The sequence below is a fragment of the Physeter macrocephalus genome, chromosome 4 (genome assembly GCF_002837175.3).
Source record: "Physeter macrocephalus isolate SW-GA chromosome 4, ASM283717v5, whole genome shotgun sequence".
In the NCBI taxonomy this organism is placed as follows: domain Eukaryota; kingdom Metazoa; phylum Chordata; class Mammalia; order Artiodactyla; family Physeteridae; genus Physeter; species Physeter macrocephalus.
The window spans coordinates 11,764,473-11,778,656 of record NC_041217.1 but is presented as its reverse complement, the minus strand read 5'-3'; the positions used below and the strand labels follow the sequence as shown (position 1 = coordinate 11,778,656).

At 36.5% G+C, this 14,184-nt stretch overlaps 1 protein-coding gene across 2 annotated transcripts in view; it reads right to left on the bottom strand.

The window, feature by feature from the left end:
• Positions 1–10,247: 10,247 nt before the first annotated feature.
• BRINP3 (BMP/retinoic acid inducible neural specific 3) overlaps positions 10,248–14,184 on the bottom strand; it is a 440,693-nt gene continuing 436,756 nt past the window's right edge. Inside the window, exon 8 of one of the 2 annotated variants that reach the window (XM_007101505.1) lies at positions 10,248–11,723. In XM_007101505.1, the coding sequence (XP_007101567.1) occupies positions 10,607–11,723 (1,117 nt within the window). In that variant the 3' untranslated portion in view covers positions 10,248–10,606. The remainder of the gene's footprint in view (positions 11,724–14,184) is intronic. The other variant, XM_024130693.1, reaches the window with a different exon arrangement.

The window sequence follows — 14,184 nt, the reverse complement described above, 5'->3', positions numbered from 1 at the left end:
AAGGCTACCCTCAGCATGGGAGAAAATAGTTGCAAATGAAGCAACTGACAAAGGATTAATCTCCAAAATTTACAAACAGCTCATGCAGCTCAATAACAAAAAAAGAAACAACCCAAACCAAAAATGGGCAGAAGACCTAAACAGACATTTCTCCAAAGAAGATATACAGACTGCCAACATACACATGAAAGAATGCTCATCATTGAGAAAACCATAATTCAAAAAGAGTCATGTACCACAATATTCATTGCAGCTCTATTTACAATAGCCAGGATTTGGAAGCAACACAAGTGTCCATCAACAGATGAATGGATAAAGGAGATGTGGCACATATATGCAATAGAATACTACTGAGCCAAAAAAGAAACGAATAAAGATGTTAAAAAAATGCTGGAGAGGGTGTAGAGAAAAGGGAATCTTCCTACACTGTTGATGGGAATGTAAATTGGTACAGCCACTCTGGAGAACAGTATGGTGGTTCCTTAAAAAAGTAAAATAGAACTACCGTATGACCCAGCAATCCCACTCCTGGGCATATTTCTGGAGAGGATCGTAATTCGAAAATATACATGCATCCCAGTTTTCCTCGCAGCACTATTTACAATAGCCAGGACATGGAAGCAACCTAAATGTCCATCAACAGGGGAGTGGATAAAGAAGTTGTGGTACATATATACAATGGAATACTACTCAGCCATAAAAAGGAACAAAATAATGCCACTTGCAGCAACATGGATGGACACAGAGATTGTCATACTGAGTGAACTAAGTCAGACAGAGAAAGACAAATATATTATATTGCTTATATGTGGAATAAAAATAAAAGGGCAAAAATGAACTTATTTACAAAATAGCAGTAGAGTCACGGGTGTAAAAAGTAAATTTATTGGGCTTCCCTGGTGGCACAGTGGTTGAGAATCCGCCTGCCGATGCAGGGAACACGGGTTAAAAAAAAAAAAAAGTAAATTTATTTTTACCAGGGGATAAGGGGTGTGAGGAATAAATTCAGACATTGGGGTTGACATATACACACTACTCTATGTAAAATAGATACCTAATAAGAACCTGCTGTATAGCACAGGGAACTCTACTCAATACTCTGTAATGGCCTATATGGGAAAAGAATCTAAAAAAAAAGAGTGGATATGTATAACAGATTCACTTTGCTCTACACCTGAAACTAATACAATATTGTAAATCATCTATACTCCAATAAAAATTTTAAAAATAAAAATATTAAAATTAAAAAATGGGCGCAGGACTTGAATAGAAATTTTTCCGAAGAAGACATGTAGAAAGTCAAAGACACTCAGTATGAAAAGACACTCAGTATCACTAATCATCAGGGAAATGCAAATCAAAACCACAATGAGATACCTCCTCACACCTGTCAGAATGGTGATCATCAAAAACACAACAAATTACACGTTTTGGTAAGGATGTGGAGAAAAAGGAAGCTTCATGCACTGTCGATGGGAATGTAAATTGGTACAGCCACTATGGAAAACAGTATGGAACTTCTTCAAAAAATTGAAAACAGAACCATACAATCTAGCATTTCCACTTCTGGGTATCAATCTAGCATTTCCACTTCTGGGTATTTACCCAAAGAAAACAAAATCACTAATTTGAAGAGATAAATGCACCCAAATATTCATTGTAGCATTATTTACAATAGCCAAGATATGGAAGCAACCTAAGTGTTCATGGATAGATGAATGAATATAGAAGAGAAGATGTGATATATGTGTGTGTGTGTGTGTGTGTGTGTGTATAAATGTATATATATAAAGAGGGTATTATGTTAAGTGAAATAAGTCAGACAGAGAAAGACAAATACCATATGATCTCACTTATATGTGGAATCTACAAAACCAACCAACAAAACAAAATTAAAAGACTCATAGATACAGAGAAAAAATGCATAGTTGCCAGAAGGAAAGAGGGTAGGGAAGGTGTAATAGCTAAAGCAGTTTAAAAGGTACAAACGTCTAGTTATAAAATAAATAAGCCATGGGGATGTAATATACAGCATAAGAAAAATGGTCAATAATATTGCAATAACATTGTATGGGGACTTCCCTGTGGTCCACTGGTAAAGAATCTGCCTTCCAATTCATGGGAAGTGGGTTCGATCCCCAGTCAGGAAACTAAGATCCCATATGCTGCAGAGCAACTATGCCCACGCACCACAACTACTGAGCCAGTGCACCTCAACTAGAGAAGCTGCATGCCACAAACTACAGAGCCTGTGTGCCCTGGAGCTCACACCACAACTAGAGAGAAGCCCGTGTGCTGCAACAAAGAGCCCACGTGCTGCAACAGAAAGATCCCACATGCCACGATGAAGATCCTGCATGCCACAACAAAAGACCCGATGCAGCCAAAAAAACAAAACAAAACAAAACTTTGTATGGGAGGTTATGGAAGTAATCATTTCATTATATATGCAAATGTCAAATCACTATGCAGTGCACCTGAAACTAACCTAATGTTATATGTCAACTATATATTCTTTCTCAGTTGATATAATTTATTGCAGTTAGCACACAGTTTAAAAATACACCAACACAACAGTACAAAATTAACAGCACTGTAAGTTATTCCCCCCCTCAGGAAATACTAACCAAAAAAGACCAAAAAAACGGACTGCATGAGGTTCAAATAATTACAAATAGGAGCTTTTTATTTTAAAGAATCTTTAAATTTAGAACCACCGTTCACATTATTCATTCACTGAACCAATCAGTTATTGGGCTTATACAATGTGCTATGTACTGGAAACTTTGATTTCAGGCTTGTCACTAACTGCACATATTAAAGATTTATAAAAAAGAATATGATTATGTATGTATTCTGCCTTCTGGAATCTACAATCCATTAGATATTTAAAAAATTAAATAATATCAATTAAAATATCAAAAATGTTTTTTAGCATTTTTACCTTGTTGCAATTGGGGTGTAAAAGGTAATGGTTCCTTTTGCTAATGGGAAGATGCAGAATAAGTTCAAATATGAGAATTTTTCATCTGACTCATGAATGAGAATTACTGTTATTATTTTTTAGAAGGCAATCAAGGGCAGAGGATGGAAGAATGTTACAGGCTGAATAGAGAATGCTGCATAAGAAACAGTCTGTAGTCCTGAAAAAGCATGTCACCTTTGCACTGAAAGCACGCTTATACAGGTAGATTATAGTTCCGTGTGAAATAAATGCTTTTGAAGAGGAAGACACAGAAATAGTCAAGGATGGGATTAAGAACGGAATTACATGCCAAATAAAGGGTAATTATAACCCTATTCTGTAGAGAGATGTCTAACATTTTCATTTTAAAAAGTTTATAATTTAAGAGTTCACTCTGGTGACTGGGTGGAAGACTGAAAAAGTATGGAGACAAATAGTGAAGATGTACTGTGGACTTCCATGAATACAGCGCACTCAGCAATACGAAAAAAAAAAGCTCCCTAGTAAACACTTAAAACTGACAAATTAAATAACTATTCAACTATCCTTTTAAGCAGAGCTAGCAAGTAAGAAAGCAAGAGAAATTGTCAGAGCCGCCAAGTTAAGCAGAAATTGAAAAGCAGAGGCTGCTGTCAACCTTGGGCTAACGGAGGAAGCGTGAGGAGGTTGGTGATGGCGGAGGGGGAGCAACTGGAGTCTTGCTAAACAATTAGTTCAGATTTTAACCACAGTGTACGAACATCAGGAGAGACCTTGAAAATGTATAAAGAAAAACTTTCAACGTGCAGGTAACAAAGTTGAATCAAGATGGCAGGATAGTCTCTCACCTAGAAAACATCACTTTAGAGGTGAAGCTCTCAGGCAAAATAAGAAGTAGGAAAGTGTCACACCTCGGGGCTGCACTGTCAAAAGGGTATCCATTGGCAACGTGTGATTTTGACCCCTAGAAATGTGGCTGGTCCAAACTGAGATGGGTGTAAATGTAAAATATATACCTGATTTCCAAAACGTGGTACCAAAAAGTAATATAAAATATTCCTTTATTAACAAGGTTTCTTACTGATTACATTTGAAATGATAATATTTTCAATACACTGGTTTAATTAAAATATGTTAAAATTTATTTCTCCTTTTTAAAAAAAATATGGCTACAGGAAAATTTTAAATTACATACATGCTTGCATGTGTGGCTTAAATTATCTTTCTATTGGATTGCTCTGTCCTGGGGAAAAATCTTTTAACACTAGGGATCTCTCTGGCTAGTCACTGTATTATTTTTTGGTGATAGTGTTAACTCCCTAAGCGACTAGAATTTAATTTCTTCTTTGCTTTTGCTTTAAGATATAAATTTAATTATTGAATCTCCTTTTCCAAATAGAGAATCAAATGCTCCAGCCTGTATGAACCATCTTCCTCTTAATAATTTAAAATGAGAATTTTGTTATAAATGCCATTTTCACAACTACTACACTGTGTTTCTGGATATTTTATTGTTTCCACCATTTATACATTTTAATGTCTGTTGATGAAAGTTCCCACGAGCTAGTCTCATTTTCAAATTGATTGGTTTGTTCACAACCATTTGTTTCTCCAAACATATTTTTAATATTTTGTTTATAATAATGAGATTCTGTTACGATCTTACTTAATTGGAAGTAAACTTAAAAATTACTTTGAGATAAGAGTTTACATCTTTTACACTATTGATCTAACTTCTGAAAGCATCTATGCATTTTCCAAACTGTAAGTTTAGTTTGGTATTTTTTCTTTGAAATAATTTTATTTCTTATATTTCTCTGGTTAAGCCCCTGTCTTTTACATTACAGTTTCTTCATTAAAGACTTTTTCAACTTATGGTGAGAGAAATATCCAACTAAATTAGAAATAAGAGTTTAATGGTTTATTCTTTGCTATAAAAACTGAGACATTTTTTTGTTCCCATTACAAACTCTTCATTGGTGGTTTATCTAGAAGCATTTAAAACATTTATTATTGTTATTTTTATAATAGTTTTTATGTTAATTATGCTGGATCTCTTAAATACTAAGTATATAACCTACATAAGTGTAGAGTATAATCACTCTACAGAGAAATTTTTATTTATTTTTCTCTCATTGTAATGATTGGAATGGATATATTTTCAAGGACCTGCCCACGTTACTATAAAAGAGCAAAAAATACTACATTTCAAAATCAACAACGTGGGAGATACCTCTTTAAGTAGTTCTGTGTAAAATGATTAAATTGATTTCAGTTTTTTTGTAGTATATAGCTAATTTTAAAATGTATTACTGCTGGCATTTTGAGTGTCGTAGCCTGTTTTTTTGCTACAAATCCTTTTTATGGGCTCATTTTTTCCTATTTATTTATTCTTGCACTTTTGAAGACCCTTTCAGGACTGCTTGATGCCCATAATAATGGTGACTGGAGGCATAGACAAGTTAGACACTCGTGGTTATGTCACTATGTTACCTCGAAATCCTTGAATTCACTACACCCTCTGAACAGCGCTTTACTTATTGTACATACTGCAGAGACATTTAATTAATCAAGTGTTATGCAGTATGGTTATTATGTGATAGTTGTACTGTAGAATCAGAGAACGAAACAGTACTTCAGTCATTAAATTGTTAGTCTGATTGCCAGCACATGAGATTAATTTCATGTGTGGAATTTTTGCTTTGGATTGAATTTCATTTATATGTACTAATTTACCACACTTGGCTGCATGACCTCAATATCAAATGATCTGACATGGATATTCTCATTCATCAGCCATTGATAGTTCATTAAAACAGCTAATGATGCCTTCATGTAAAAGAAATGGAGATGCCTGTAAAAATGTTCAGCTAAGGCATATTTTCCAAATATTAGAATATTATGGGGGTGATTGAATTATAATTTGTCTTTCTATCCCTGGGAAAGCCTGGAGATGGAACTATAACTCTGAGGACGTAGATGGAGAGGGGAGGAAAGTAGAACATCGATCGCTGTAGAAAAGTAGTCCGGTGAATGTGCATGGCAAAATGTAACGTCTCAGGTTTTAAAAATTCAGGTGATTGCACTATTATTGCCAAAGAATACCACATGCTTAACATCCGTGACTCTGAGTTTTCAAATTATAAATACCTTATTTATGACCAGAGGGAAGATGCATTTTTCCTAAAGGTTTATCACTCCAGTTAAATGATCCAGGCACTGAAGCAGAATGAGGTCGTTATGTTAGTTTCTCTAAGGTTGACTTATTTGGTATGTTCTTTTCAATTGTCACATTGATTTGGGAGACCTATATGTAGCTTCTTAAAAATCTTAGGCCCAGTTTGTTATTTAAAAGCTGTATTTTCTACTAGGGTTCCAAAACTTTCAACTTTTCTTCCAGTTGAATTCCTATATTCTGTAACGCTCACTTCACAAATATATATAGTGTTATTTTGTTCTCAAATTGTTTCAAATTATTTATTTTCTGGGTCTGTTCAACCTGAAGATATCTTAAATATCCTCCATAATAAAAGAAGGAGAATCATTTACAAAAAGGGGACATATCTGATTAGAGGGCAGGGCATGGTCCTGGTTCCTTCCAAAATAGTTCTTCATGTTAGTGGAAGAGGGTCTGGAGACACCCCCTCGCGTGGGCCTCGGTTCTTGGTAAGGACGCAAAGAAGAATCTGAGGTCTTACCCGTTGCAGGAGAGTTTATTGAAGATAAGGAGAGAGCGAACACCTCAAGAGAGAGGTGGGCCAGGCCAAGGAAGGCAATGGCCCTGGAAGGCTGGGCTGTAGAGTTTTTTAAGCAAGGTTTTTGCATAATCTAGGAGGTCATTAATTGACAGCTGCTGGTTATATAACAAGAGGCTCTGCTGCGCATGTACTTCCCATAATTCAGTCTGCCTGTTATAATTAGATGTATGTATTCATAGAATATTTATGAAGATTTAATGAGCCCAATGGCCGCCAAAGGTTATCTAAGGACATGATGGTGTGAGGTGTGCGCATGTGCCAGAGTGGGGAAAGTCCCTCAGTCAGCCAGTGGGGGATTTTTCCGGTGCCCTATTTTGGAGTACTGACTGGGGCATGTTTGGGGCGGGGTTAGCATATAACGTGGCGGGATTCGGCGGCTATTGGACGTTCAGCCCACGGGGCACCTTTCGTTGCTCATGGCTAACTTCCTGCCTAACATTCATATCGTGATAAGAGTCACAAAAAAAAGGGAGGCGGGAGGGAAATTACTTTTCTTCATTATTTAAATCAGAGAAGACCATCAGCTATTTCAGCTTTTTTTTTTTTTTTTGAGCTGACAATGATCATTTGAATACTGATTTAACTTGCTAAAAGTCAACTTGAGGTTCCAGGGACAGGAAGGCAAATCAAACTTATGATAATCATCAAACTAGCTAGAGGAATAAGAGATGTTCCTGGAAAATCATATACTCAATAAATTGTGAATTTTCAGAATTTCAAGTTTCATTGAATTTATTAAGTTCAATTAACCCCTAATTTAGAGACATACATTAGAAATATCAAAAAAGAAATCAAATACCCTGTCTTTTAAAATATGATTTTACATATATATTTCAACTTTTGCTCAAAATAACATTTTGAGTAAAGTTATTAAAAATCCTCAAATTCCTAAAGCAATAACGAGCAAAAATGTTTGCATATAGGCAAATTCAGGAAAAATGAAATGTTCACAGACTGCATTTTTTCCCATATGTTGGCAAACGAATGCTGAATCAAACTAGATTATATTGTCTATTGCTTGTTGGACATTACTGGTAACATATGAGAAATGAAAATACAAAAAGATGTTGATCCCTTACCCTTTAAATCTGTACAGGACTTGAGAATTTGGTTAGTAGGTTTATTTATGTTGTATTCATGTTATCTTACACCCGGCATTCAGAGAAAGACATTCTTATTACTTTCCACTTTCAGGGGAAAAGCAGGCTCAGAGATACAAATGACTCATTGACTGACATTGTTACCAAGACAGTTAGAATGAAGATGATTTGATCCTATCCGGTTGGACTTTTCTGCCAACACACGCCAGGTACAAGAAGGCTCAGGATAGACCCGTAGTCGTGTACTTCCTTACCTGTGGCTGTAGGAGCTTCTCTCTCATAAGCCAGTCAGGGCAGAGCAAGCTGAGCAATAAAAGAAGCAGCATTGCTGACATTTTCCTTAAGTTCCAGGGAATGATTGCTGTTCAGAGTCCACTGGTGACCACACATGTTGCTCAGGTGGTTTCTGGGATCAGTGGTTCTGGACATCTGGGCCTCCAAGATGCTTCTGGAAAATGTTTTAGTGGCAATTTTGACTTTTACAGCAAATGTCTTTTTAAATGTATGATCTATATTCCATAAGCTTGGGTCATTTTGTGGGTGATTGATTTTGGATGATACATTCTGGTTTATTTAATTACTCTGGTGTACTGTGAAGGTATGTGTTTTATAATGATTTAGACCTCAATTTCATAAGAGATTCTTGTTTCACCATAAACCTTTGCATGTAATGAGATTAAATACAGAAATAGGATGGGTCATTTAAAACTCACTGGTACGGTGAAAAGATGACAGATTCATTGCAGAGAAGTTTGTGTTGGAATCCTGGTCTTTTAACTTGGTTTGTGATCTTGGGGAATTTGGAAAACCACTCTGAGCCTCTGTTTCTTTGTTTTTCTTCCACCAAGAACATGGGAATAATAATCTATAGCCTAGTGTTGTCAGAATTAAATGAAAATAATATTTATTATGATATCAGAAGGATGGTGTTAAATAATCGTGTATATTTTCAACTGGATTACCTATAATAGCGAAAGTAAAAAAAAAAAAAAAAAAATCAGGTGAATAAAGAAAGAAAAGCAGTTATCCAGATACTGAGTGGAAGAACTATGCTGTACATATGGTAGATTGAATAAGTATTTGTTGTCTGAACTAACTTCTCTTAAAATGCTTTGGAATCTAAAACAAACAGCTTAAGGGACTTCCCTGGTGGTGCAGTGGTTAAGAATCCACCTGACAGTGCAGGGGACGCGAGTTCGAGCCTGATCTGGGAAGCTCCCACATGCCTCGGAGCAGCTAAGCCCGTGCGCCACAACTACCGAGCCTGCGCTCTAGAGCCCGTGAGCCACAACTACTGAGCTGGCACGCCTGGAGCCCGTGCTCTGCAACAAGAGAAGCCACCGCAATGAGAAGCCCGCGCACCTCAGCGAAGAGTAGCCCCCACTCGCCACAACTAGAGAAAGCCCGCGTGCAGCAACGAAGACCCAACGCAGCCAAAAATAAATAAATAATTTTAAAATAAAATAAAACAAACAGCTTAAGAATCCAGAATGTGGGTGTGATGTTTTCATCATCAGTCTTATTCTTTTCATCCATGTCATAGGTTCCCTACTCTGTGCCTTGAGGAATGACTTCATGGCCGCAACAGGAAAGCTGGGCTGGACAGTGCATTTGTTTACATTACAAGAAATGTTTATGAAATATTTAAACAAGAGCTGAGTAATAAATATCATAACCACACTTCACAGATACATCCATATATCTAAACAAAAATGCAATTTAAATTCACAGATAAAAAAGTATGAATTATATTATCTGATATTATTACACTATGGCCAATATGGGAATTTCAACCCAAAAATTTGGACTAAAACTGGTTTGTATTGAAAGAGTTTGCTAATCAAAATATACTTTAGTAATACTAGTTTCTCTGAGAGGAAAGAAAATGTCTATTTACACTTGAATTAGTTATTTGATCATTTATTTTACACCAACACATTACAATTTGTGAATTCTAGAAATGTTATCTTATTGACATTGGTACAGTGTTGGAATAACTAGGTTTTCAGCACTTGAAATGAAAATGATCGTGCAGAGTATGCTGATTGTTGGTTGTTAGAATGTAGAAAGAGAATGACAAAGCAAGTTGCTAAGGAAATTAAGGGTTTACTTTCTCCACGATGTGTTTATAATCACACTGACTTTTCTGTATGTTTGCCAAAATGTTCTGATATTTAGCTGCAAAATAAGTTTATGTTTATTTTAATAATGATGGTGTCTCTAGGAATGGTTTATAAGTATAGATAATAAAGTACTGCCATTATGCTGTTAACCATAAAAATACAACTGAATGCTAAGCATTCTACCTAGTTGGGTTTTCCCTACAGTCCGTTGAAAGGGACCTTCAAGTGTTTCAATTAAAAAATCTTGGGGAATTTTCCCCAGGTTCTAACAAGCTATATCAAAATAGAACTCATTTCATGGAAAAAAGGAATCCCACAGCACTTCTTTTTAATAACTGTTCAGCTACAAAATTTTATTGGTATCTTTTTATGTTCCCTCTAGAGGATGTAATGCACAAAAGCATTGCCACGGAACATATAAAATTACAAATGAAATTTATTGTAAAAAGTAGAATGTCTTCTAGACTGGTGTCAGTATTTATTTCATTCAGAAACCAAAACTGCAGTACAATATATTCATTGTCAGCAAGTTCATGTGTGTAAATTGCCATCCAATGTTATTGACTGATATAAGACAGATATTGAAAAGACAATTTAAATTTACTCTTCCAAACATAAACTGTTCCACAAAAGCACTGTAAAAACTCCTTCAAGATTTTGGGTTGTGCTTGACATTTATGGTTAACTACATAATTTGGTCGTGTCATAATCCACCGTGTTTGGCAATTTGGCATTAAACGCCTGCAGAGCAGATTGGATCCTCACCACCTCACTAGTAGACAGCTTGAGTCTATGACGAAGCAAGCAAGAGAAAAGATCTAGACGACGCTGACCGGGTGGGGAGAGCTTATTTACACGGTCTCTTATCTCTAGAAGTTGCAAAAGTGCTGAGTCCTGGGATCCCTGAGTATAGGGGTAGTCCAGCTGCAGAATCAGGTCCCGAATTGCTTCCGGGTCAAAGTGCATGCTGTAGCCAAACACTTGAATGTTATTGATTTTCATATAACCCAGGTTCCGGGAAGGGTCGATAAACTCCAGAGGTTCGTAGTAAATGCTCTCGTTGCCGTTGGGGCCATTTGACTTGATGCGACTCCTCAGGTAGATGTGCACTGTCTCAAAAAATGTCTTCCACTTGTTCCCCAGAGTCAGCGACCAGTTGTAACACTGCAGGGGGAGGTCCAGCTTAGTCCGCTCCCAGTCAGGGAAGCTGTTTTCATCCACAGGCATAAACCAGCTCTCAGAGTGGCTGCCTCCGAAGGGATTGACGTAAACTGCCAACACCGGCTCCAGGGTGCTGTTTTTAGTTAAGCAGATCTGTAAAGAGAGACCCAGGATCATGTGGACCAGGCTCGACTTGTACTTGTTGCTCTTCAGGGTGAGGAGCATCCGCTTCCGCCAGGAGGGGTCGAACCAGCTGTTGAGGCGCATGTCGTTGCTGATGAAGATGGCATGGACCTCTAGTCGCCTGTCCGTTTTCTGCAACAGGTACTTCATCTCGAGATCTTGCAGGTCGGTCTCGAAGCCGATGTAATGATCGGTGGACTCGGCGACCTCGGGCTTGCAGAGCCCCTGGCTGAGCATGTAGCCCGTGTTGCAGGCGCCGCAGCGGGTGCGGTTGTCAGGGGCGCAGGTGAGGCAGGCGGACGCGTCGCCCACCGTGCAGGGCAGGAAGGCCGTGCAGACCACCTGGTCGTTGGGACACGTGCACGAGTGCGTCTCTTCTGAAAAGCTGCCCAGGAGCCCATTCTCATTGCAGTAGAGAAAAGACTGGATGCGAGTGAGCCAGTAGGTTGAGGTTCTAAGAATAGAAAACAAAAGGAATCTGTATAAACACAAAGGCATCTGCGTCTGTGTGTCCTGCAATCAAGTTACCTTAGGTTTGAGAGCTTCACTATCACGTTCTTAGGTCCTTCCCAGTCAGTTATTTAACTGTGATATTTAAAAAAACCACCATAATTGAAAAGATATATACACATATAATATTCATATATTTAAGTAGTATGTATATTTAAATTATGTATATATTTTTTCGTTCATCATTGTACAAGATTAATGATGGATACACTCGATTTGAACTGGAAAACTACATGAAATACCTTCTGAAGACATTGCCTGGCATCTCACTAGTGTACTTGCAAGCTGACTGTGACTATAATTGGGTTGGTCATAGTTTTGAAATGATATCCAGCAATGGGAAATAAAAATGGTTTTATCATCAAATATCTAGAGTAGAATTAGAGTGTATGAATGACGATTGTTCATTCATTCACTCTTAGTCTCACAGAGCACTAATGCTGCAGGAAGCCTAAATAGAAAGTGAAATATAAATGAGAGAAAAACAAGAAACTTTAAATTGTCAATCAATGGATTTAAATCCTAGGGTTTCATCAACATTGAAAGAACAAGTACCCACTGAGAGGGAAAATATTATTAAAACATGTTTGATTTTTATCCTTATGGTCTGCTCAAGAAAATTGTTGAAAATATCTCATTAAAACTAACTACAAGTTCTCTTATTAAGGGTTAAGTGTGTTAGTTGAATGTGTTTGATTTGGATCATTAACATTATTTATATCCAGAAATCAGGCTAATCATGATGCAAATTTAAGATCTTACTTTTCCTGTTTTCCCACATTATTCAAACTCTTTTCGTGTGTTTAAAATCTCAGTAAAATAATGAAAGAAAAATGTGTGGCCGTGTAATCAGATAATTCTTTGTTTTTATCTTGCTGCTTTCTCATACTAGCTGCATGATCATGGAAAGTTGAACGGCCTAAGTGAGTGATATCTTCCACATTGAGTTCTTGTGAGAAATAGGCTCAGACTGGATGCATGTGTTTAGACAATTGTATAGAGCATGTGTCACAGTAGACACTAAAAATTGTATCTCTTTTTGGTATTCTTATGCCTTTCCAGTGTTCATTATTCAGTACGTATGAGGTTTTCTACAAATTGTATATATCGTACTCAATCCTTTAGACTTATTACACTGCCATTTTAAAGAATTTGTATATGCTGGTAAAATACAGGTATTAATCTGTGTAAATAATCAATAAAAACAATTTATTATCACATTCAGAACAATATATGAGCTATATATTCATTTTTGTATATTCATTTTTGGTCTCTGCTCATTCCCCTTTGCAATATAACACTTTTTTTTTTTAAGTAAGCTCTTCCCTGTTTTTCCAGATAAATTAAATAACTCCCTAATTCCCTCTCACGACATTTACTTATTTTTATTCATAGTGCCTTTTTCCACTTAAAATGTTATATTGTGTACTTACTTGTTTATACTCCATTTATCCCATTAAATATAATATTCAGCTTGCCAGAATCATATATGCTTTGCTTATAGCTTTATATCCCATGCCTAGCAGAATGCCTCTCATACTTAATGAATATTAGATCAAAGGCATAGTTAAATTAAAGGAACATTTTCTCAATAAGCATATTTTTCAGTGAAAATTAAAGCCCTAAATTGCATATTTAATTCTGTTTTAAAGACCTAACTCCCAAGTTGTAGGAAGTGGAGTTTCACAACATACACTTTGACATTTGCACACAATTAAATCTATAAAAAAATCTTAGTAAACGTATATTTTAAAAAACCTTTCTTTTCCAGATTCCCTAAATGGAACTGTTTTCTATAGACCCAGAATAAAAGGTAAAACCAAATAAAACCCAACCAAAACATGAAACATTTTCCTCTGAATTATTTCTTACACTGAAAAACACTGACTGGGAAACTACACCTATAAAATTCATTTCTAACTTTCTCAAGATACGTTAAAAATAAGTTCTCAGGAAAACTCTCCCAGGAGGATGCCCGGGGTTGTGAAATAGGAATGATTAGCACTTTGTGAGCCATACATCTCTATATGAGTATCTCTCCTCCTCTCCTCTGGTTCCTTGTTTTCTTGCTGCAGAATAAATGTGCAAAAAGTTTCCTTTTTCTGGTTGAGGAAAGAGCCTGATTCATTATTTCTGTATTCAGTCTCAGAATATAGAAATTATTGCTGACTTGTTCTTTCTGCAGTTACTGATATATTTATTTCATCAATATGTTCTCAATGAATTAATCTCTCTCCCTCTTGCCTTCTTTCTCTCTTTCTCTACTTCTCTGTCTTTCTCCTTTGCCTTCCTCCCTCCCTCCTTTCTTTCCATTTTTCTTTCTTCCTTCCTTCCTTTTCTTCCTTACTTCCCTTCTTTCTTGCTAGCCTGCTTGCTTTTTCTCTTTCTTTCTTTTTCTTTCTTTC